The 24,906-nt window shown below is 40.5% G+C and overlaps 1 protein-coding gene across 2 annotated transcripts in view; it reads left to right on the forward strand.

The window, feature by feature from the left end:
- Positions 1-5,422: 5,422 nt before the first annotated feature.
- AMMECR1 (AMMECR nuclear protein 1) overlaps positions 5,423-24,906 on the forward strand; it is a 49,599-nt gene continuing 30,115 nt past the window's right edge. The window contains exons 1-3 of one of the 2 annotated variants that reach the window (XM_042825174.1): positions 5,423-5,635; positions 21,862-21,972; positions 22,382-22,483. In XM_042825174.1, the coding sequence (XP_042681108.1) occupies positions 22,408-22,483 (76 nt within the window). In that variant the 5' untranslated portion in view covers positions 5,423-5,635; positions 21,862-21,972; positions 22,382-22,407. The remainder of the gene's footprint in view (positions 5,636-21,861; positions 21,973-22,381; positions 22,484-24,906) is intronic. The other variant, XM_042825175.1, reaches the window with a different exon arrangement.

Raw genomic sequence — 24,906 nt, forward strand, 5'->3', positions numbered from 1 at the left:
ACACATGACCCATGGCTGTTTGCAGTGCTTTTCAGGTTCTGCCCAGTTTCTCTGTCTTCAAGTCTATGGGGGAGGCAATGTGACTTGAAGCATAAAGCACTGCAGTGAGGTTTGGAACAAGCGTTTCGTTCCTGACGGTGTCATTATGGTGGATAAACCTGGATGAGAGCTCGTCTGTCTGCCATATGTTCTTAGCAATAAAAGTAAGATACTTCAGTCTGCTTTTAAGTTAGTAGCAAGAAGGGCCATAGAAATTAGTTATTGTTGTTGGAATTGTTCTTTCCCCTGACTGGTTTGCCCTGAAAGGCATGCCAGGAAACTGCAGACACAGCGCAGGATATTTTTGCCTAAATTGGCAACCTAGAAAACTTGGGGGCGTTTTGGAGGCATATGCTTTGCTTTTCTTGTTTGCTTTTTTTTTTCTTCCTGTACTATTATCATTTATATCTGAAATGAATTGTAGTTGTATTTGTTAGCTTGAATCCCTCAAAGGCTTTTGTTGCTTCTCAATTAAATAAATTTTCAGTGGACATTTTTTCAAGGGTAGTACTCTCCATTTGGGTACTCTTGGTCACAGGGTCTTCCTTTGTGTTTTTAGGCTACTGTTCAGTGAATCCTTTCTCTGAGCAAAGCTTAGACAGTTGCAAGTCTGCCAACACAAGTTAAAGACAAGACCTTCCATAAATTGTATTGCATAACTGCTCCAGCTCTTGATATCCTATTTGTCCAAAAAGAATGGTTTTCATGGGACGTCTTAGAACTGAGAGAATGTTGTGATTGCCCATTTACTGCCCTGATAGAACCAGTAAACTACAGTTCTGTAGTGAAATAAGATCCATAGATTTATTGCATTTTGAAGAATGTAGATAAGGAGAAAGAAAAGATAGGGTGATTGAGGAAGCTACACGCACTGGCTACTTCCCCAAATGTTTTTTTAACCTTCACTGATTTGCAGTTTGGAATATCTTCAGCCACAAGTAATACCGCTCATGTAAATCCTCTTCCCCCTGCTGAGCGAGGGGTGGATTATAATGAAATTTTAATGAGGCAAAGTTGTGAGGCAGATCAGAGTGTTGTGCAGGAATGTTTGAAAGATTTTCAGAAATGGGATGAAAATCTATATTGAAAAATGAAAATGAAAATCATCTTTCTGTACTTAAGGGGTAATGGGGGAAAAAAAAAAAACAAACCCACTTTGGAGTTCTCAGTTGAAAATCTCTATGGTTCTACTCTCAAAAGCTGTTTTCTGGTTGCAGGGCAGCCTGGGTGCTTGGAAGAAACATGAGATCAGCTTGCAAAGGAAGAGGAGGGCTGGGCTCCTTCAGAGGATCAGAGCAATGGCTGAGGCACAAAACTAGATTGCTTGGGGTGGGCGCGTGTACTGTATGCATGTGTGTGCATATCTGCTTGTGTATATGTAACGAAAGACAAAGGGACACAAACTAACTGTTTAAATTAGATGCCAGTACTGACAACAAAAGGATGACAAAATAAATTTACATTCAGCGTGTAAGGTTTCCACTTAGTGGAGCAGTATGGCTTTAGAGTAACCTTTAAATAGGATTATTAGAGGCAGAAAATCCACGTAGTTTAGCTGTATCTTGGTCACTTTATGGTAAATATATGATGCTTTGCTTTCAATAATGTGCTCAATAGTTTGAATGTTTTAAAAGGTGCATCATCATTATTTGTGCTGGATTGGATTTGGTTTTTAGAAGTTGGTGTGGGCTTCTCCTTCTCTTCCTGTGGTTCCCCTGTTGAAGGGGACTGATGCAGGGCAATAGTCCTGGTCCCTTAACAGCTTCTGCATTTGCAGAGCATTTAGAATTGAAAAATCTTCTGACAACAGTGTTTTTGAGGATGAAAACATTAGTTTTGCCATTGAAGGTCTGTTGTGACAATATGCATCTTTTCCATGTCATATCAGTGTCTTTATTTCTGGCTTAAAAATTGTTTTTTCCATTGAAGCTTGCAGAAGTTCATAAAATGTGAACATACTTTTGTACAGTCAAAGCAGTTATTAATGATCTGTTGACACTTCTGTCATACAAGTACAGTGCTGTCACTAATAACATCAGCTTGGTGTCTGACTGCTGAATTTTAAGCTGAGACATGGAGGATTTTCTGTTTTATTTTATTTTAAGCAGAGTATTATGAAAGAGTGGTGATGATGGATCAAGCTTGCTATCTTACCTGTGAAGACCATGGGGTGGCTTCTGAGAGAAAGTGGAAGGTCGTTTGTTTTAGTGAGAGTTCATAGTTGGCAGAGTTGATTTTATGTGCCCTGTGTAGGCATAGCAGGATTGCTGCCGATGCGGTGGATATTGTGCTGGTAGAGTGTGTGAACTCATGATTTAGTCTCCAGCAGGACTGTCTGATGGCAGTATAGACCCTCCTGTTGCTAACATGGGAAGAAAGGTAGGTGCCCGCTTCCAGCTGCCAGATGTGCTGAATGGGAATTGCAGCCTGCAGTCTGGTCTCTGAATGGGACAGTAATGGAATTCTTCTGCTTTGAAGTTGGTGAAGATAGGAGGTCTGGAACCTTGAAGCATTGCATTGATACCTCCAAAAAAAGGAGCTTTGACCTCTTTCTCCAGAGAATTCAGAGCTGTTTGTTTTTTTTTTTTTTTTTTTTTACAATCCTATAAAAGCCATTACTATTGTAAGGGTTCTGATTTTTTAAAATTGTTGACAGTAGGTACGATTGAATCTTTCATCTTCTGGAATAAAGGTTTGTCTTCAGTGATTTGGACTTTAGAAACCAATACACAAACGACCAACTAATGCACAGGTTTAATTACGAAGTAATATTGCCCTTTATGTCAGTGGCTTAATTCACAGCTATTTCATTTCAGTGCATTCTCAGCATAATGACTGAGTTACGTTTGTGTGGGATCTGCTCATGGGCAGTGAGTTGTGGGGGTTCTATGATAGTATATCAAATGACCACCCTTAACAGAGCTTGCTATTTCCTACTAGATATTTTTGTGGCAGAATTGTAGCATGCAGCATTCTCAGAGAACCCCAGTACTACTCCTGAGGAGCTGTATATGTTTTGCTGGTGCACAGCATAGCTGCAGTTATATGAGTGCTTCAGAATTGTTGTCTGATTTGCAATTTAAGATGAATGCTGTTTTCTCTTTGCTTTCATAAAGTGGTATCTGGTGGAAAAAAAAAAACAAAATAAAGCTTGAATATGCAGCTTTTAATGTGTTGAAATTAAAATGCATCGTGGTTATTTTCCGGTGTTCCCAGGCTGATGAGATGGTTTTTGAAATTCAGTTTTGACATTTGAAGGGATCTTACTGAAGGCGTTCTGTACATAGTTATGAGACAGCGTTTGTATCTCGTGTACTGGAGGGAATATTTAATTTTAGAAAGATGTTTAAGCTTTGTTGTGGAAACATTGTGGTCTCTTCACTTGAGGGTAGTTCTAGGTCTTCTAGAATTACTTTTTCCTTTAGTCTTGTTAGTATTGAGTAGCTGCCTTATGCAGTGCATCGTATCCTGTGAGTCACTGGAGTAACATTATAGACTTGCAGTTTTATAATCTTTTTAAGCCAGTGTATGATGGAGTTGCTACTGAAAGAAGGAATCAGACTTCTTCGTATCACATCTATTGCAAACACGATCAGTGGTGTGATCAGTGTGCTGGGCTGGATAACTAGCATGAGTTAAACTCAACTTTTGAATGGACTCCATGTCCATGGCAAAAAAACCCACACTCGTGTGCCCCACACCCTCACTTCTACTACATGCATTGATCATGTTGTGCTTGCTGTGCTGTTTCTGCTTGATAAGTCAGAAGTGCCAACTGCTGCTTTTTGTCAGGCTATTTTTTCTCTGAGTTGTAAGACTTTTTGCTGAGCCTTTTAGCATGCTAAATGCCAGAGCTGCTTAAGGGATTGGGACTTCCCATACTATCTGGGAAGGGATGGGACCCTTGCAACGAGCCCTTATACCGATTTTCGGCTGCCGGGAACTGCAGATTAAGTTGCTGTAACCTGGATTTGTTTTCTGCTCTGAGAATATAACTGCCCTCTTGGTTGAGATGAGTACACTGTTAAGGTATCAGTGGAGAGAAATACAGGAGGGTCAAAGTTGTTATTGGTTTATGTTGGTTGTTTTTTTTTTTGTTGTTGTTTTTTTGTGTGTTCTCACTTCTGATTTCTCTGGCTTTGGGCAGCACCAGCTGGTAGATTGCTGTCTGAGTACATCCAGAAGCTATGGGGGAGAAAGCAGTCACGACAAACTTCTTTTTGTGTATCTGCTGTTAGTGGCATTGCCAGTTGTTTGCCCTACCTCCAACTCCCTAGTCGTCAGAACAAAGCTTACAAGCTGGAATAGAAGGCTAAGCAAGGTTATGGGTTTTGTTTTTTTGCTTGTTTCATTTTTTTTTTTTTCTGAGTTCATCTGAGTCCATCACGGTGCTCTTAAGCATGTGGTTGCAAACAGTGCAGTGTGCAGCAAAGCTGTGCATCATCATTTTAAGGTGGTGACGTTTGCCAGGAGCCTGCAGTATGTAGCAGAGGAATGTGCTGACTGTCACAGCCTTGAGTGCCTGTTGGATGGCTAGGGATTACGTCTACAAGTTTTTAAAAGTAATCCCTTCCATAAGACTGTCAGGTGTTCACCTGGGATTTCCAGATGAATCAAACAAATTAGAGGTATATACACTGGTGTTAGCTGGGAAGAAAAGCTGAGGCCTTGCTAGGACTCTCATTTGTGGAAGCCGTTCATACTCTTTCCCGGCAGTCTGCATGTGAGTGCACAGTGATCTGATCTTTTAATACTTAGCAGGGATAGAAATCACATTTACTTTCTTCCCATGCCAGTCTCTGGACAGCAGTGTTATGCTTGCAACCCATCACCCAGCAGTTCCTCAGTTTCAGGCTTAAAACTTTCCTGTAAACATCTGGTCCAGGTGAGCAGTACTGACTGGTCTGTCCAGTCTAATGCTCCATCTGTAATTAATTCACACTGACTTGGCCACTCTGACCTACATGCTGCAAAGATGGATGTGGATGTGCCTCCAACTGCTTCACCAGTAAAGACAAGTGCAGTTTTCTCTCTCCATGAGAGCTCACTTCTTTCTAGTTTCCTGCTTTTGAGGTTGTTAAATAACTTTGCAAGGCACTATCCAGACATCTGTAATCCTTTATTTTTAGTTTACTTTTGACCTTGTATGTGTTTTACAATCTCTTCTGCTCTCATTAAGCAAGGTTGGTCTCTTCAAAAGCTGTCCTGGTGTCCAAGATGCCCTCGGTAGCTTCCCAGTCAAGCCGCAGGTTGAGTTTTATCTAGTTCTTTGTTTTCTGTTCTAGCTGTGGTGAATGTTTTACCTGGTCTTTCAGTAGAGTTGTGAATGTTTGACTTGGACCTTGCATACAGCATGTTGTGTGCTTTGGGCTTTCTTGGGGGTGCTTTTTCATTTTCAACAGCCTCCAAGCTGTTGCAGTCTTTTTGTTTCCTGGATTGCTCTTTGCCATTAAATGTTTAAATGTCCTTCACATACAGCGCCGTCCTTGCCTGGGATTCCTGTTGAAATTGCTGGCTGACCTGCAGGCTTCTCAGTGCCTTACTGTACTTTCCTCCCACCAAGTCTGGGAGATGCCTGTTGCATTGAGGGTGTCAGGTGAGGCCAAGCATCTGGGCTTCCTGTGTGTTATTGGGAAATACCTGGTGGTGGTGTAGAGGTGTTGGGAAGTTCTGAGACTCTTATTAGCATGCCAGTCAGTCTGACTCCGGTATGAGTAATGCGCATGCCTAACAAGTTCTTCCTGCTCCTATCATACCTAAATCTTTTCTCTTTGTATCTCTGATTTTCTGTTTTAGCCTTTTTCTCAGGCCTCGCACGATGGTCTCTGACAGCATTTCAGAAAACACAGCCATGAAAATTCTGTCTTCTGATCAGTGACCTGAGCTTACTCTGCCGAGCATCCATCCTGTGTTTCCATACCCTGCCTTCTGCTACTAGCAGTGGAGCCCAGGGACTACAGGCTTTTTTTTGTGAATCATGAAGCAGCCTATGCAGATGCCTCCTGAGGTTGCCACCTTTGCTTCTGACTTGCAGTATGCAGTAAGCACTGAGCTGCCACAAACATAGCTTTCTGTGTCTGCTCAAGTTGTCCAATACCCCTATTCCACCCTTGCCTTGGAGCCTTGTCTGCTGCAAGGACAGGCCTCCTCGTTCAGCAGGACACAGTGATAACAGCTGGAGGGTGGATTGCTTCAAAGAGATTAGCTCTGCCCCAACATCTGACAGCAAAATGCTTGTGATGGCAAAATCCATGATGAGGCATGGGGCAGAAAATGAGTAGGCAGTATGAGAGCATCTTTTTTCAGAGGCGTTACTAGTTCCAGATTATAAAACTGCAGGTTCATACGAAGCAGTGTGCTTTTAACTGTTCAGATTTTTGTCTTGTAATGAAAGTATAACCCTGAGCTTGTCAGACTTCAGATACAAAAAGTGCATCTTTTCTTTTTTTTTTGTTTTTTTTTTTTTTTTAAGCAAATTTTTCTGTATAGTGGGCAGCATCTCTGTGTGTGAGCTTGTGTTTGGTAAGGGTCAGTAAAAGAGCTGACTGTCCCAAATGAGGATCTGTTCAGCTCTGTGTGTTGTCTCCCAGGGATGGCTGGAGGCAGACACCACTAGAAGGCATCAGACCAGAGGGAGTGTGTAAAAGTGCTCCAGTGTCCCCATGTTCTGCAGCTCAAGGATGTCTTATATTATAGCTCGTGTCTCTGTGTTCATTGGATGTCCCACTGCATGGCAGTGGCATGATTTGTCATGATTTCTTATGATTTGATCTCAGTCTGGATATCTGAGAGTAACTGAGACTGCATGCTGCTGTGTCTTTCTGTCACTGACTGTAGCTTATCCCTGCAGAGGTACCAGTGATGGTCATCTGGCCTGCTGCTAGTGCACTTTGCTGCAGCCTGATTGCAAAGCGCTTTTTTCTCTCAAGGGGTTTAACTGGTTATGTTACATTATGAGCAGTTTTGTTCTGCCTTGTGCCTTGCTGCTCTGCTTAATCTGCTAAAGCAGCAACACGCCTGAGAAATCCTCTGCTTTTTCCAGCAATATTGACTGGTCTAATAAAAGTAATTGTATTTTTAAATAAACTTACGTCTCTGTGGTTCTTTTTAAGCTCTGCTGTATACATTTCCTCTCATGGGATGCAGGTGTAAGCGGTTATCTCTGCTGTGTCTCCACCCTTGCCTCTTCTCTTGCTTGTGCTGACTTTGCAGTGTGTGCTCCTGTACAGAGAAACAGGGCAGAGAAATTAACTGTTTTAAGTTAACCTTGCAAAACGGAGATGTATTGTTAATTAGATCAGTTTCCCAGTCACAGGTTCCTGTTCCAGAGCAGGGAAGGAGGCTGTGTGTCAGGGGATGGGGATATTGGGTGAGGCTGTTCTTAACAGGAGCTCTGAAATCCACGCTTACACAACCACCTAAGCAGTCCTTTGTGATTTAGGAGGTGGAAAGACACTGAGAGATCATCTAGTTTGTCTGAAAGCATAATATCTCTGTGCCCATGCTGAGCATCTGCTATCTATCTTACTGGTTTTTAAAAAGATCCAATCTCTTCAGCAGACATAATTTCCAAACCAGTGAGAACTCCCTGGTTTTGAATCCTCTTTGAAAATCGAAGATTTTAGAAGCACAATTGATAGCAGGACAGCTCCATGAGGAAAATATGAATTCCATCTGACTCCAGTCTCAGCAATATATTCAGTTTGCCTTTGAACTACACTCTTGCTGGTTCAATTACCTGGTGAAGTTCAGTGGAGGCAGTGCAAATCCTGCATTGTCTTAACAGCAGCTCTTATGACCCAGAAAATTATCCTATTCCAACTGTAGAGCTGGTGAAGTTTGAATTAGAAGACAAATGTAAAACATGATGATCTTGGCTTTTCAGCTTGTCTTACAGCCTTATCATGAGCTTCTTAAAACTGGTACCAAAATAATGTAAGGCTTACTATATCCTTAAGATAATTCATTTTTAAAAATACTATTGTATTTTAATTTAGCTTCTCACTGTACAATTCCTAGTGCCTGAAGACTCCTGCAAGCTGATGTTCCATAGCGGACCTCTAGAATATTTAGTTAAACATGAACAAGGGTCAGTGACTTTTGAAAGAATCATTCTGAATGTTTGCCTAAGTTGCAGTTTGCCCTTCTAGCTGGCAGCTTGGAATATGAATGTTATAACATACTGGTGTTAAAAAGAGTCCTGTGGACTTCCATTTTCTTCGTAGGTTTCTCTAAATATGCCTGCTTCCTTTGAACAGTGCTCCATTTCAGCAGAAGACTTTTGTGTTAACTTCTTACAGACTTGGCATGTGATTGCCTATTGGCATCAGTGTTTTGTTCAGCTTTTTTCTACTTGTGCCTCCAGGTGTTCCTACATCTTAGGGGGTGTCGTGTATTTGGCAAATAATGGAAAGCATCTTCAAATCCAGATGCATGCTGTTATGACTGTGTGTCTAGTGTCTTGCTTGTGGAAAGTCTGTGTGAATTTGAGAGCTCTTTTCCAGACCAAGCTTTGTACATTTCTTCCTGCTTCTTCTCATTCATGTAATATTTTGAAAGAAGAACTTGTCTCACAAGCAGCTGAAATGCACTAAGATGTAAGTTATGAATCATTTCTAATAGGAGAATCCTAGTTATGTCTCTAATATAATCTTGTGTGACCTTTTAATTACTACAGTTCCTTCTTTTCATTGATGCTTTGACCAGCTGCTTCAGATAATATTTCAGCAGAATAAAAACAGTACAGAAAAACCCAGCATCCTTGTTCCTGATGGTCACTGGCAGTTTGGGCAGAAGTGTCAAGTAATTGGAAGGAAAAAATCGGTCTCTTTGGCAACGAGAACAGACTTTCTTTTAAGGTGGTATGTGTAGACTCTAAAGGTAGGAGTTCTGTTTTAAGCTGCTGTCTGAAATCTATGCAAAACAATATTCTCTGGCTCTTGGCTTGTAGTTAATATGCAGTAACTACTTCTGAGCATGCTGGAAATGGTCTCTGCATTTCCCTACCTCTTGTAGGAGTGGGAGTGATGTGGAGCTAAACTTTCAGACTTCTGTTGCCCTCAGAATGCTTTTTCAACTTTTAAGCTAGTTCTGAATCATGTTGCTAACGACTGAAGAGGGAGTGTGTACTAGCAGCTCACCAGTCATGTTTGCTGCAATCTTTCCAGTGACTTCAAAGTAGAGAGAATTCAGGGGCTGGAACTATTCTTATCTAGTGCCTTCAGCATCATCTTCACTGTTCTTCACAAGAAAGTATTTCTGGGGCTTTATGTGGCTTTTCAAAGCACTTTGAATGGGTGTTCTCAAAACTTTTGGTTTGGGATATATTTGACTTCATGGGATTTTACAAAGACTCGTGCTCAATCCTTTATAATATGTCACTGGGGAAGAAACCTGTTTGAAGGAAAGTGTTTTCACTGGGAATATTGAATCTCAATTCCAGTTTGCAGGTAGAATGATCATAAACTATGTATTAAACGTTTTGTAGTATTATGATAGTGGAAGTCAAAGCTTCCACTAGGACTACCAAAACTTCCAGTTACGTGTTTTAGGATGACTGCATTCTTTGAAAAGTTTCCCTTTAATATTGATATCTCTAACTCAGGATACTTGCTTCTCCTGCATGACTGCATGGTATCGCTTTGGAGAGATAAGTAGCGCCAGTGCTTTTAAGTGGTGTTAATTTGGGAACTTCTGTTAATCTGACCGTGTTGGGTATGTGAGTTTTGAGGTGCAAAGTTGTTTTTCAGTGTGAGAGCAGTGTATGTTTTCAGTTGCTCTGTTTCCTTGGAAACTGGATGGGGAGGTGACTGGCTGTGTCCTATCCACTCTGAAACAACTCTAATGCAGCCAGAGTTATTAGATGCAAACTACATGTTAAATCAAATGCAGCATTTTCCTGGTTTGGCTGTCTGCTCCTGCAGAACTGGTTTTCTGGGCTATGAGGGGTAGCAATAGGTAGGGAGAAAATACTGGCTTTGCTTTAATAGCTCTTATGAATGAAGGTGTAACAAACCAGTAGTTTTAGTGTATTACAAAGTTTAAATTCATTAGAAGAGGTGTAGTGTATGAATAATAATAAAGGTATCAGGGTGCAGAATTACATTTCTCAGGAGTATTTACATATGCCCCATAGAAAGTCATAATCAGGTGAGTGCAGGCTATGAGGTAATAACTTTAACAATTTGTAATGACAGTGAATTGATTTATTAACTTCATAGTTACAAAGTCTGATTTTCTGCTCTGGTTCATAATTGTGCAACTGGGGAAGAACTTGCTAAAGTAGGTCAGAACATAGATGTGAACAGTTCTATAACGTAAACATGCATAACGTACCATTTTATTAAATACTATAAGTTACTGTTTCTTAATAACCTAGAACACATTGACACCTGCTCTTGCTTTCTTCTGACAGTAGAGCACAAGTTGATCTGGAGGTTTGTTCCTTGCCCTGGGTGTGCACAGTACGTAGGCACATGCATACTGCTGCAACACCCTCAAAAGAGGAGCCAAATTTTCACACGCTTTCATTCTAAAACTCAAAATCCACCTTTTCCTAATGTTGTGCTGAGTTTTTGGGAGTGTGCTGAACGCTCCAAATGTTTCAGTCAAAGTGAGGATTGTAGAATCAATGGAAGCAAGTAGGGACCCATCTGGGGAGGTCTTAAGCCAAAGAGACTTGCAATGGGTGTGTGGCAAGCAGTAGCCCAAGTACTACTTTATTTCCTCTTCTCCCTTCTCAAAAGCTGGTCACAGGGGAGAATAGACTTAGGTATAAAAACGATGCGGGAGGAAGGATGAATGCGAAAGGGAGAAAAATAAGGGAAGAAAAAGAGAAGCAAAGGATAAAAATGCTGAGAATAGGAAATGTAAAAATGAGCACGGTGAGCAGGAGGAGATGTTTTGAAGTATAATGAGTTTGGAGTCTGATGGAGGAAGAAGTAAACCCTTCAGCTGTCAGTTCACCAGTAAACAATTGGTGATATTTGCATGTACCAACAAGGTTTGGCATTGAGGATGCACGGCATGCTGCTGTTTCCATAAGGAGCCATATAGAAATGAGCTTCTGTGGCTTCTTCCTCAGTGCCATTCTTTTCTTCCCCTTTCCCTTGAGCAGTAGTGACAGCGGACACTGCTGCAGCACTTCTATAAATGCTCCTTGAATAAATTGCAGTTCTGGTTATTTACTCCCATTGTATAGTACCTTGTCACATCTCAAATTGTACGAGGTTGGTGGTGCTGATCTGAGGGTGTTACGTGGTTATGAAACAGTGCCCAGTGAGCAAGCAGTTCCTGTGCGGGTGCTTCACAAGAGCCAGGAGGGGCTGGGCAGAGTGCAGAGCTGTCCTGTCTGCCCCAGCATGGCTGAGCTGATAAGTGCCTGCCTGGGAGCACTGCGGGAGGTGGCCCTGGGGCTGAGCACTTCCTTTGGGCTGGTTTGGGGAGATGTGTGGGCACCTCATATGGAAAAAGCATGTAAAACAATACACTTTTTTTGGGGGGGTGGAGGAGGGTGGGGTGGGCATGCAAAACTTAATGACTTACAATGTTAAAATGGATATATGTATATATTCTATTTGTTTCCAAAGTCCATATGTTTACCTTGCTGGCCTGGGCTTGAATGGGATTAGCAGAAGTTTACAAGATAGAAGGCTAAACCGACTAGCCAGAGGTAAATATGGAAGAGCGGGGGATCATGCTGTGCATGATCACAGACAGGACTGTGATAACACCCTGGTGAGGAGCTTTGGCATCACGGTTGCCACGGATGTTTTAAAGAGTGTGTAAACCCCTGTCATGTTCTGGTAGTTCCTTTTCATTTCAATAGCTTCCATTATTTAAAGCTCGCTTTAAATACTTGTTCTGCTCAGCATTCAGAGGGAGGTGAAAAAGGTGATTATTTTTTTTGTTTTTCCTTCACTTCCACAGACTACTGGCAGGACTGTGGATTTTCACTTCTATTTCTCCTTGCTTTTCTTTTTTTTCCCCTTCCTCGTGTCTGTTCCAAAGCTGTGTCCTCTCCTCCCTTTTTTGTGTGGGTGACAGCTGCGTGCCACTGTTCTTTATCATTGCAAAGACTATTTGAAATCTGAAATGACTAATGGTTTCCCTGTTGCATGCGTGATTCTGACAAGAAATAGTAAACACTGAGGCTCTGTGAACAGTGTTGCTAAGATTGACAGCCGAGGTCCTGGAATAGCCTAGTGATGTTGCATTGCCACTACTTGGGTTGTATCTGGAAGGCTGTCTCCACTGCTGTATGGGGAGAACTGTTTCTAAGGTTTGATTTAAAAACAGCTGAGAAACCTGCTCTGCTTTATTGGGAGCTCAGGCCCCCAAACCGGCCGCTTCCTAGGACGAGCTGTTTGGATCCTCACTTAAACTCCTTAATGTCTTGGAAATACAGCTGGCTTTGGTGGCCAAAGGACAGCCTCAGGGGCTGAAGTTCTGAAGTCTACGTGACTTAATTTAGTTTAATGACTTAGCAGCTCTCCAGGTGTATAAAGCTGACATCTGCTGATGGAGATATAAAACTGCTTGATGATCTTGGAGGTCGGGGTGCTGGAGAACAGCCTGGAACATTGCTGAAATAGTGTAATCAAAGGTGGTGTGGGCTGATTAACTGGTATAACCTTCTGGGTAGTGCCTGGGTGCTTGGCCAGATGTCTGCAGACATTGCAGCCAACCAGTCCCACAAATGACTTGGTTTGTGTGCAGCCTCACCTGTCATTGTGGGAATTTGGGGAAGAAACATTACATTTCAGAGGAAAATTCCAGTATCTCACTCTGAAAGCAGATACGTAGCCTTGCAGATGCATCGGTAACCCTAAGAAAGCAAGTTCTGGATGGATGCCCTGTGTGGAAGATGCTGTCCTGAGGAGATGTGTGTGCTTGGTGACCCGGTGCTGCTGCAGCCTAAGCACTCTGAGTTTGGCACCCAGATGGCACTCTGACAAATAAAATGGTTTTCCAAGTTGTTTCTTGAAAGTGCAGTTACACAGTGCTTCATGTCCTTATGTTTAGTTTCAAACATTCTTGTGGGCTGGCAACATACAGAACCGTTCTGAGGATAGAGGTGCATAAACCTGATTTGGTTCTGAGCTGCGCTTCTCTGCCTACGTGGAATGTGACTTTTGTTGTTGGTTTTGTTCCTCCGAGGAGCTGCAAGCCTTCACATCTTTGTTTTAGCAATGCTAAATAAGGCTACGTGACCAACTAGTGTGATTTCTGAGTAGTTCTGGATTTTGTTACATGTAAATATTTATTTTAGCCAAGTGAACAATGAATTCAGAAACATATGTTGTAGAAACTCCATTTATTTCATGAAGTTGCTGGATTGTCTTATGAGAATTAGAGGGAGAAAGTGCCCAAGGCAGGCGGTGATATGGAGTAGTGTCTGACTGAGTGTCCGTCTGGACGTACCAAAGTGTTCTCCATCCCCCCTCACCCTATAAATTGTTATTTCTGTCTTCACCTTCCTGGAGTGCTGCCCATCTTGTCTCAACTTGTGTAATGGTATCATACCATTGTAAGAATAGCAGCGCTGGTTCTGCTGCTGAATGAACTTATGTCACCTGATTGCATTTGACAATTTATGTATTTTTCTCATTTTAATTTCAATTGATGAATTGAGTGCAATCTTAATTATGCTGTTATGGGTTTGCCTTAGAAAATGACTTTCCATTAGGCACTCCCCTTTATTTTTAACCCTGATTATGCTGTTATTTAAACTAGGTTTTCTTAAAATAGTAGCTGCTTTCTGACCTTCCTTAAGATTAGCTGCTTAGATAAGCAGAACTTGCTAACAAATTCACACCTAGCAGTTGACGTTCTGATTGCAAGGCTCATCTCTCAGGGGCACATTGCAGGAAAACCACCACAATACTAAGTCTGTTGTATGGGTGAGGAAATCTCTAAGTGGTTGTTTCTGAAATAGAGTAGTGTGAAGAGTTGCTCATTAGATCATTTAGTGTTAATAATGACTGAATACCATGCTGTGCCCTTACAAGTATTTGGTAATTTTTTCAGTAATTACATAGGTTTTAAAGTAAAAATTTGCTGATCTCACACCTGTTATCTGAAGCTGGTATGCAGTGGTGTTTGTCTTTGGATCACTGTGTGTTGGCAATAATGAGCCTCCAGTGACTGAATGTTTGAGGAAGTAACACGGCATAGAGTCTTTGTAAGAATGTCAGCATATTTCTCCGTGAGGAAGAGGAACATTATCCCAGACAAAATTACCTCCTGGAGGGGAAGTGTGTGTGTGTGTGTGTGTGTGTGTGTGTGTGTGTGTGTTTTTTTCCCAGACATGTTCAGTCTTCTGAATTTTGCTAGAGGAAGCCTTTCTCCAGGTAAAGGGGCTGGATGTGGTGTGTGTGTGTAACTGGGCACATGGAGAGTAATGGATTTCAGACACTACTCAGCAGCGAATTCTTTTTCCTATTGTGTAAAAGTAGTCAAGCAAGTAGTGTTTTGTGTTCTTCTACAAAATGTGTGTTAAGGGGCGCTGTAGTGGAAAAACTAGCTGAAGGAGAAGCTAGAGGCCTTTAAGGGGAGCTAGTTCTTGGGAAAGAGAAGTGACAAAAATTGCCCTACCCCTGAGAGGTTTCTTACATTGCTGTTCAGATTAGGAAAGATACCACAGTTTTCTCCAGTTTTTTACATTAGAGCCTGTTTTGAACTTGTAACTAAAGGTGCTGAAGAAACTGGCTGCTGTTTGTGATTCAGAAAATGCTTGTGCTCAGAAGGAAACCTTGACTGGTACCTTGAACCTTGCCGAGGCTGCTCAGTCAGTTGTGTTCTCTGACCTTTAGAGTATAAACAGTGTTACTCATATCTCTCTGCTCATTTCTGTAAATGTGCAGAAGTGTTTGAGATGAATGTGCTTCTTCCTGGATGTTTTATTTCTGATTCTACAAGTTTGTAAGGACACTTGTCAGTCCCACAGCTGAACCACTAGTTTTGTACGTGAATTGTCCCTTTGCTGTCTAAGGCTGTGTCACACAGAATCAGCAAATGAGTCTGCAGTGAACATCAGGAAGCCATTTGGTCTATTCTCTTGTTACATGGCAGAACCAGTTGTATTTACAGTATTCTCAGTAGTGGCTTGTGGAGGCCTTCAACGATGGTCTGATGATGATGGCCATGCATCCTTCCAGAAAGGGACTCCATGTGCTCGCATCTCTTACCATAAGGATTTTGAAAATTAATTAATGTCTGACTCAGATTTTTCCTGCCATAATGTAATCTTATTGTTTCTGAAACTATCCACCATGGATATGGAGAACAGCTTCTTTTCACTGCCTTTGCAAAAAGCCTTTTTTCATATTTGATAGCTGTGATGCTTTTCCTGAGCTTAAACCATCTTTTCCATCTGCTTTGTTTAGGTAACAGCTAGCAGGTCTCTGGTGGCTCCTATCACTCTCTTCTAGATGCTTTTATTAGTCAGAACCTTCACTGAAGTCATCTGGACAATGTTTTGCCTCCTGGCTTATATGATGGTATTGAAAATATCTGAACTGTAATGAGGCTGACATGTTTTAATTCTCCCTATCTGCCAAGGCTTGGTACAGAAGGCAAGTTTGGTTTGCCATGAAATACGCTTGTCAAGTTTGACTGTTGTCCGTCTTGTTTTGTGGGAATTTTTCTTGTAGTGTTTTTCTATGAATTGGAGCTCATTGTGCTGAAATGAACAAAAACATCCTAAAATTCACCCAGAAAAAAGAATTTTTTCTTTTTTTTTTTTTTCTTTGCCTTCCCCTGTATGCTGGGAGTTTTCTTTCTTGCTGTGTCCTGGCATCTTATCCCTTGATTATGCATTGTCTAAGGCAACTATTTTTGTTCTGGGGCTGCTTCAGTTACTTTAAATACAGCTAAGCTTTAACTTTAGCTAGTCCAAAGTACTTAAAAGCAATCTAATCTGTTCAAATGGTATTTCTTCCTATTCTAGCTATCAACATCTTACTTCTTTTCTGGCTGGTACTAACTATATTGGTCCAAAAATTACAGATGCTGCAGGTTGTGGGTTTTCTTTTGTTTTTGTTTTTTTTTCCTTTCCCATTTTTTCCTTTTGAAATTTCATCAATTCTTCTCTTTTCATAGTCACGCTCACTTAAAAATTTTTCCAAGTGGGAGGGAGGCAGTCAGGAAACTATTAGAATCAAATCTAGAAGGGCTTCTTAATTTAATTTGCACACCCTCTGAGATTAAAAACAAAGGAACAGAAACAACAACAGGAGGGAGAGGAGCCACCAGCACACTGCAGGAGCTGCCTTGCATGTGTCTGGTAGGCCTGGGAGCACACGCGTGCTTTTCTGACTGTTTTCCGTTAGGGCACCCACCAGATTTTTGTTGTTAGTGACTGGCTCCAAAATATCATCCATCAAGTTTTCCCTTTCATCACAGACCTAGATACTTTCAACATTCCTCCCCTCTCCTGCGCTGAAGAGCATGTGCGCTGATGCCCTCGCTCGGATTTATCAGTGTGTGTGGCCACACCTCCTTCATTACTAAGCTGTTTTCTCTTACATTGAGTAATGTGCATTAGCTCACTGAGTTGAGACATCCGTGCTGCAGCCTGGAGTGTAACAAAGCTTGAATTGCCTCGGTTAATAGGGAGACTGCTGTCTGTGATTCTGAGTAAGGCTGACACCGGTCATGCGAAGGCTCTCAGCTGACTGTTCTGATGATAAACTTCAATTTCTAGTTTGAAGCAATCTGCCATGGCTGTTCAGCATTCTTGACAGTTTTAGTGTGATTCTGAATAAGACATGAGTTTAAGTTTAAAAAAAAAAAAAAAGAAAAGGAAAAAAAAAGAAAAAAAAAGGCAAGTGTTAACATTTGTAAGATTCAGAAATAATAGCTTGCATTTCGGTAAGAACAAAAGGGAAAACGCTGTCTTCCGCATCTTAGCTTGTCCAGAGTACTTCCTGAAGTCCTTGGAGCTGAAGTGGAAGTGCTCTGGTCCTTTGTGGATGGCGGCAGTGACTTTTTAAATGTCTGATCCTATATCTTTCCTGGTTTTTTGTATAAAAATGGTTAAACAACTACTACTAAAGTGTCCTTCTAAATACCAGTTTACTTCTGCACTCATTAAGTTAAAATAGTTTCATTTTACAAGTTTCCCATTACTTGGGAATCTTTAACTGGAACCAAGGAAGTCCTTGCTCATCTTTGGTAAATAAATATCCTCGATCTGTTACCCCTCCTTTCTTCTCTTCCCTCCTTCCTCTTTTTCTTCCTGTCCATAACAAGGAGGACAAACTTCTCATAGTACTTCTCATAGCACTAGAATAAGACTCATGCTTTCATGCTTTCTGCCTCTTGTCCCATCCTCCAAATTCAAGAATTACTTCACTTTTCAGTTAAGTATGCTGGTAAATGAAAGTCAGCTTGTATTGAGAGCTGCTTTACATTAAATAATTACATTTTTAACAGTGCTAACTACCCAGTGCCAGTGTAAGCTGTTGGCATACTGACTCTTACTGTGATAGCTGACTGATTACTAAAATAGCTTGCACACTTTTCTTTCGTTTGAGGTATTTTCAGTAGCATAAAACAAACAGGTCAGTAATTTTTATTAGTTGGGTTTTTTTTGGCTTTTTTTCTGGTAAAATGTGAGCAAGTAATATGCAAAGGGCATTGGGATAAGCACAGTGAATAAGACAATCCTTGTGTTATCTGGGTTTCTACCTCGTCACCTTTGTGTGCAGTGCTCCAGTTCTGCACAGGTTGCAATGGATTAATGCTCAACTGAAGTTACATGGCTGTCCTAGTTTCTTCATTAATGAAAACAGTGTAATAGTAGCTGAAGTGACACATGGGGCAGGGCTCTGGGTGACCCACGTTCTTGTGCTTCAGCCACGCTTTGTCTGGCTACCCTTTAAGGTCAGTGTTTAGGATGAGTGGGATGCTGAGGGTATGCATGTGTTTTAGTCTGTTAAGACAGTAGCATCTCTTATTGCATTTATGTATGCCCCTTTCAATGACAGCAGTTCTGTATCAGAAAACAATATTAGTGTAAATCTTTACAATGTGGCAACTGTCTCTTCAACTCAGTTTCCCAGATGAAAGCAGGGGGCAAACAGCATGTAATCATCTGGTTACCAGCTGGTGTAGCAGATAAATGAAACAGTTGCCTGCTTTGCAAGATGTAGATTAGGGCTGGGCAAGACTTCTTGATAAATAGTAAATTAGGCAATGGCTGGTTGGAAAGTGTTTGTTATCATGGGGTCACTTGTGAATTTGCTGACAGCAGTGAGCAGCTCTAGATGGAAATATTTTTTCAATGTTTAGCTCACAATCTTGAGTCTCTCTCCCATCATAAAATGAAGACCGTCATGAAAGAGAAATGATTGAGAAGTTTGCAGAAGTTTCTTAGGGTCTGGGTTTGGTCCCTCCTTCTGCCTCTGTCACTCTGGAACATCCTCCACCATTTTTCAGCTTCTGGGTATTCAGGATGTTCTGTGCAGCTTGGGCTGTTGTGCTAACAGAAGGCTGTCTCAGAGGTCCATGTGTCAAAAGGGCTCACTCCCAAGCCCAGAGCTTTTTTGTTTTTAAATGAGATGCTTCACTTGAACTGAGTAAGAGAATGGCATGAAGCTGAGTGTTAGTCTTCACAGGCAGTAGCTGCATCTGCTTTAATGAATGTTTAAAAAAATTTTTAAAAAGACAGCACAAAAACCACAACAAAATCTTCATACGAGGTGGGAGGGAGCCTGAGCCAGAAAGGTGAGAGTGCTCCTCCCCAATACTCCTGCATTCATGTGGGATATGAGGGTTCAAAGTTCTTCAGGCAAAAAGACAACCCAGTTCTCCAGCAAGTGATGTGTATCCTGTGTGCTGTGGGATAAAAGGGGCTGCTGAGCATCACGTCTGCCTCCTCTGCTGCTCCTGCTGAAGAATCTCGCTTCTATTGCTTTTCTTTCAAGTGCCTAGAGGTGCACATTTTCATTTCAGGTCTAACAAGATGTTGTTAAAAAAACCCAAACAACAACAAAAACTTTTTCTGCAGAAAAACAAAAGAGGAAAATAAGGACTTTTTGTAAGTAGAAAAGTTACATATTTACATAGCAGTTCGTGATGTCAGTATCTGGAATTAGGCACCGTACTGCAGAACTGAGCTCTGAGGCTGCTAGTTGTCAAGTTTATTCATGGATTATTGCTAGCTTTAAAACATATGAAAAGCATTGGAGGTTTGGAGAAAAGAGGCAGGAGAAACTGGGGGTGCCAGAAGACGGAAGAGCATTGCTAGAAAGAAGTGTAAATTCTTTGCATAGTTTGCTTAGTTCATATGAGCAAGTTTTGTATCTCCTCTTTAGTGTAAGGACAGAAATGCTCCCTAAAGCTGTGAATGACGGACTTTATTTTAGGCTGTGAGACTAAAAGGGAGCAGTGTGGGTAATTCAGAGATAGAAATGTTATCAGAGCTCCTTAAAGTAACGGACAGTGTTGGCAGAAGAGCAGCTGGGTGCGAGGTGACGGGAGACATTGCAGCAGGAAATCAGGATGTTTGCGGAGCTCTTCAACTTCAGTGAGGCTTTGAGGCAGCTTTGTAGTTTTTCATTTGGGGCTCTTCCCTCCATTGTTTCTAGGGTTTTTTAAGGTAGAGAATCTGGATCATTTATGAATAAAATTATATAATGTAATTTTTCTTTATGCTGTTGGCAGCCCCGAAGGTCTCTTTTGGCCTTATTTCTAGAATCTCAGCAGTTAGAATCCTATTTGGTCTCTGTTCTCTGAACTTTGGTCTGTATTACACTTTGAAGGCATCTGGGAAGGTAATTAGGAGAAGTAATTCTGTTTGGTAGGCTTAAGTCTTCTGTGTAGACATGCTGATGCTGTAGTGGCTCCTGGGGAACAAGGCAGGAGTCAGGGAACACAGAAATTGAGACGCTGCAAAAACATCTTCTGTCAGACTTTGTATTTTACATCATCTGTAGCTATGTGGTGCTTTTAACTAATGAACAGAGGTTTGAGCTGAGCACTACTCGTAGTACAAATACACAAGCTATATAACTTTCGCTATTTCTGTTGATACTCATTGAGAAGAACTTTGAAAGCATATGTAAGTGTCTCAATCTATTTGATGTTTGGGGGTGGTCTCAGCATGTTTTCTGATATCGTCCTTTTAAAATAGCAGTAATGAGACATGCTGGAATTTCGTTTTGATGAGAAAGTAAATGTATGTTCCCCTGAATGCCCTCTGCTAAGTGTTTTAAGGTTATAAATCTCATAATCCAAAGATAAAGGTCAAGAGAATAATCCTGACATGCAATTTGAATCTTTCTTGGGCTTGTTTCTGGAGGAGAAGGTATCTTCAGTAGCACTGCAGTCTAATAATTTTGTCGATATCATTGAGGTGAGTTGAGGTACCTTTCTTGGAAATGTTAGTCAAATGCTACTTGTTGATTTGGGTGAAGGAGTAATTGTGTAATATCCTATTTTAGACTGTTGTCAGGTAGCAGTCCCTTGTGGCTTTAGGCTTTTCGGTGTTGTTTGTTCAGAGGATAATTGAATATCCTGATCGGAAGGGACCAACAAGAATCATTGAGTCCCACTTAGTTTGGGAGGAAGAGGGGCTGGTTGTTTCTCCATTTTTCCCTGAGCAGTTTAAAAATAAAACCAAAATGGAGTAAGGAACATCTTCATGTGTGTGAGACAGCTGCAAGTGTTCTAAATGTCAGTGATGCACCTTGTGCCTCAGCTTTTGTGCAGCGTGCCTGGAGTCTTTGTATCAAGAATGATGTAGGTTTATGCCTCAATAGCCAGCGACTTCGCACAAAAATTAAAACCATACTTAAGATGGAAGGGCTGGAGGTGAGTGTTTGCTTGTTGTGTAGAAACATAAACTTACTTGTGATCAAGAACACTTTGTGTCAAGATGTTCAGCTAAAATGACTTCTTATTTTTTAAGCCTACCAGTAAAGAAAAGAGCAGGTGTTTGTGTAATCTGCTTTGATTTGCCTGCTTTCTGGGGGGAAAAAAATAAGTATGATTTTCTTCTCTATAACCACTGTTTATCTCAAGATTGGGAGTCTCTTCTAGAGTTTAGAAGATTGATTACCCAGGAACCATGTGCACTTTCCCAACTTCCTTTAGCTTTTGATGCTTCTGTATTGATACAGTGATACAGGACAGAAAAGAAAGCTTTCATCCCCAAAAGTTGCATGGCTTCTTGTTAGCTTACTGTCTAGATTAACACAGAATTGTTTGTTATTAGAAATATTTCTTTGTAATGGTTGAACTCTTGATATGTACAGCTTACATTAGGGGTTCTGTTCTGCTTCAGTTCATTTGTGAGATTCTTGAATATGAACTGGAGATGACTTGGGATTTGTGGAAAGAATAACCTTTGCTCAGGTAGTCCTTTACATTTGGAGAATATTCCTAAATTTGCTTGTTTTCAGAAATACTTCCTGGGTAGTTTCTTGCCATCATTGTTAAAGACCGAAGTGTATCCAGGTGAGAACTAGCATGACTCTGGTGTTTTTCCCTTCTCTAAAGGCTTCTTTATTGATTAATGTCTGACGTGAGGCTTTTCCTGTTGTCAGGAGACGTCAAGTGCAGGATGTTAAGCATCCTATCCTATCTCCTACCAGCAGAACTTTGTTCTGTGTATTAAATATTCTGCTAGTCTTTATTTTCTGACATATTACATGAGCAGCATTCCTAGAGCAGTCAAAAGAATTGCAACTTAGATACGTTAATTTATGTGTTAGTCCTCTCTTTAGTTACCCTAAAAGGAAGGGCACTGTTACTGACATTCCATGCTGTCCATAGTGCTCCTGTGATCGTGTCTTTCTTTTTTCCTTCCTAAAACAGCCCGCTGTTTGTAACGTGGAAGATTGGTCGAGATAAACGATTGCGTGGATGCATAGGTACTTTTTCTGCCATGAACCTGCATTCAGGACTCAGGGAGTACACACTTACTAGGTAAGACTATGTTTTCTGCAGCTTTGACTTATGTATTTAAATACTCTGATAGGGAGATGATGGGTGTGTTTTTGTTTGTTGGTTGTTTTTTTGGCTGTATCACTGTACAGATTGATGTAAACTTCTACCTCCTTTTTATGCTAATTATTGCCTATTATTTGACTATTTGGTGTCATGAGGTTATGATTTAGTTTAAAAACTGTAACTTGAGCCTTTTTTTTACTTTATTGGTTTGGAAAACTGTTCTCCAGTAACTTGCTGCAACTCACTGCTGTAGTATTTTTCCCCTGTTTCTAAACAAATTTAAGCTTAATAGTTAGTGGTAGAGCAGAAGACCAGAAAGTCAGATTTTGGGATTATCCTATTCACACTTCTAAAACAGCAGGTATTCTCACCTCTTCTCCATCAGGTGCTTCCAATCAGCATTCCAATTTAATGCTACAAATTTCCATTACATGTTACTCTTCAGATACATCCCAGCCCCTGAGTGGGAAGCTTCTGGATGAGGGAGGTAAGTGATGATAATCCTTCACTCCCCAGCAGCATAATCCTTCATTTTTTTGATCTACACCTAAATTCATTCACCTTAATATTGTTCCATTTTCTTTGCATAGAGTGAAAACTAATAAGTTGATCACTAGAGCTAGTAGCAAGCTTTCTACTTGTTTTGTTTTTTTTTTTTTTCTAAGAGTTTTCTTTATTTTCTAAAGAATCGATGGAATTTGGTACTCTCAGTTATAGTAGACTGTTCATGGTGCTATAAAGTAGAAACTATATATTTAGTCATTTGAAGACCTCTGAAAGGTCACCACTTAAAATAATTGGTGCCTCTCAATAGCTTAGGCTTTCCCCCGTTATGAGGACTTCCTCTGCTATTAAAGCATCATGTAAATCTCAGTATGAAGTAAGATTAGTAGGGGGAATGTTCTTTGTTTCTTGTGCCACTGGTCTGTTTCAAGCTGTTCATTTTATGCTTGCTTCTGCTCAGCTTGAAGAAATCAACTGCTGGAGTTCCTTGTAAACTTCTCGAAGACGTAGTTATCTTTACTGTGTTGGTTTTATTGTGTGGTCTGGAATACTTGTGTGTTCTTTAAAACCTTGGGAGGCAAATTAATCAGTGAGAAGAAGCTTATGATCTCAAAGCAATTCTTCTGTTGAAGGTTAAATGCCTTACAGTCTTAGATATTAGTGAGTCAAAAACAGAAATAACTCATAAATGACCACTGAAATGTAAAGTTCCTGTTTGAATGTACCCAAACCTGTTATTTTATCTCAATTGTTATTTTAAAAAATAGAAAGCTAGGGATACCTGAGAGCAGTTTCCTTCGTGATGATAGTCTTTCCAGCTACAGAGCTTCCAGCAGAGTATTTGAGGAGTTACAGAAGCAACTTTGACATACCTCAGAACTTTGAGAGCTCCACAAGCCTTCCTAGGAGGCGTCAGAAGCCAGGAGATGTAACTTGGGCAACAGATTCTTGGAGAAGGTGCAGCAATTCCTGAAAGTGAAGAAAAACTTCTTCAGGCAAGGCAGAATTAATCAGCAAAGTAGGTAGTGTGTGAATGAACTGTCCATTTCAGAAAGTGCAACGTGACCAAAATTTTCAGTTGAGAATGTAGACAGAGACTCTTCTGAGTTTATTTTACTTTGATGCTAAAAGGTACTTTACTTCAGTTACTCCAAGGGCATGGCACTGCTGGACTGAACCAAATTGTCTGTCTGTTCATTCTTAACCTTCTTCAGCACTCTGCATGGGATTGTGACCCAATTTTTGGTGAGAAAAATAGTGGATTCCAGCAGATGTTCTGACATGTCCTGGTGCTTAGCAGTCAAAATATCAACGGTTTCTGTCAGGCAACATTTTCTTACCGATATGCTAACAGTGTTTAGGATCACAATAAATAAAACTTTCCTTAATTCTAGTAGTGATCTCTAATTGTACAGCATATACAGTGTGTAGTGTATATGCATCTCTACCTGCACACAGTAGAGTAGCTTCTGTCAGTGACGTAGTGACGGCTCTCCTGAAGTTAACAGTTTCCTTCTGGAGGTGGAGATGCATACAAATTTAGAAAACTTTTTTTGGCTTATGTGCAGAAATGCTATGATGTGTAACCAAGGGAGTCTCTCTTCCCCATTTTGAGCTCTGTTGACTGTGGCAGTGGTATTGCCAGTACATTCTAAACAGGAAACTTATGTAGAGTGATTCATCATTAGTTGGATGCATCTTGCTAAGTATGAGGAGAGATGAGAATACCCATAGTTTAAAAGTGGTAATACTGTATTCCTAAATAAATAAAATCTTAGAGATCAATTTTCTCTGCATATCAGTGTAGCAAGGGAAGGAATTTTATTATTAAAATCCTAAGCAGAAATTTGTGAAGACTCAGTTTTAGTCACTTTAAAATAAGTTTACTAAGTGATTAGTTGGATAAATATCTATCTTTTTTCAAAACATTTTACACCATTGAATAATTAGGATATAAGAAGTTCATCATGGGCAAAATAGTCCTTTAAGCTGAATGTGTGAATATCCTCCTGAATGCATAAATGTGAACCAATCCAGATTATGAAAAATACCTTGTGTTTTACAGCTCCTCGAAAGAAATACTCTGAGCTTGGTAGCAAGTTACCACAGAATTTCCTCATGGGTTGATAAATTATTTTTTTCATGTATTTTGTTCAGCAATAAGACTTGGGTTTTCGTGTTAAAGTTTTAAACTCCTGCTCTGTTACACTTCGGGCATTGAACAAAATGGTTTCATTTACCCTATACTTTTTAGTTTTGTTTTTCCTGCCACTTGCATATAATTCACAGTCGTACTTTTACATTTAGTAGACCTAACAAGTATAGTTGTAGCTGCTTTTGTTTATCCTACCAAGGCTAGAATTTATATATATATATATATATATATATATATATATATATATATAT

Source organism: Centrocercus urophasianus, unplaced genomic scaffold, assembly GCF_019232065.1.
Source record: "Centrocercus urophasianus isolate 14NV4802_14NV808 unplaced genomic scaffold, USGS_Curo_1.0 seq_24, whole genome shotgun sequence".
In the NCBI taxonomy this organism is placed as follows: domain Eukaryota; kingdom Metazoa; phylum Chordata; class Aves; order Galliformes; family Phasianidae; genus Centrocercus; species Centrocercus urophasianus.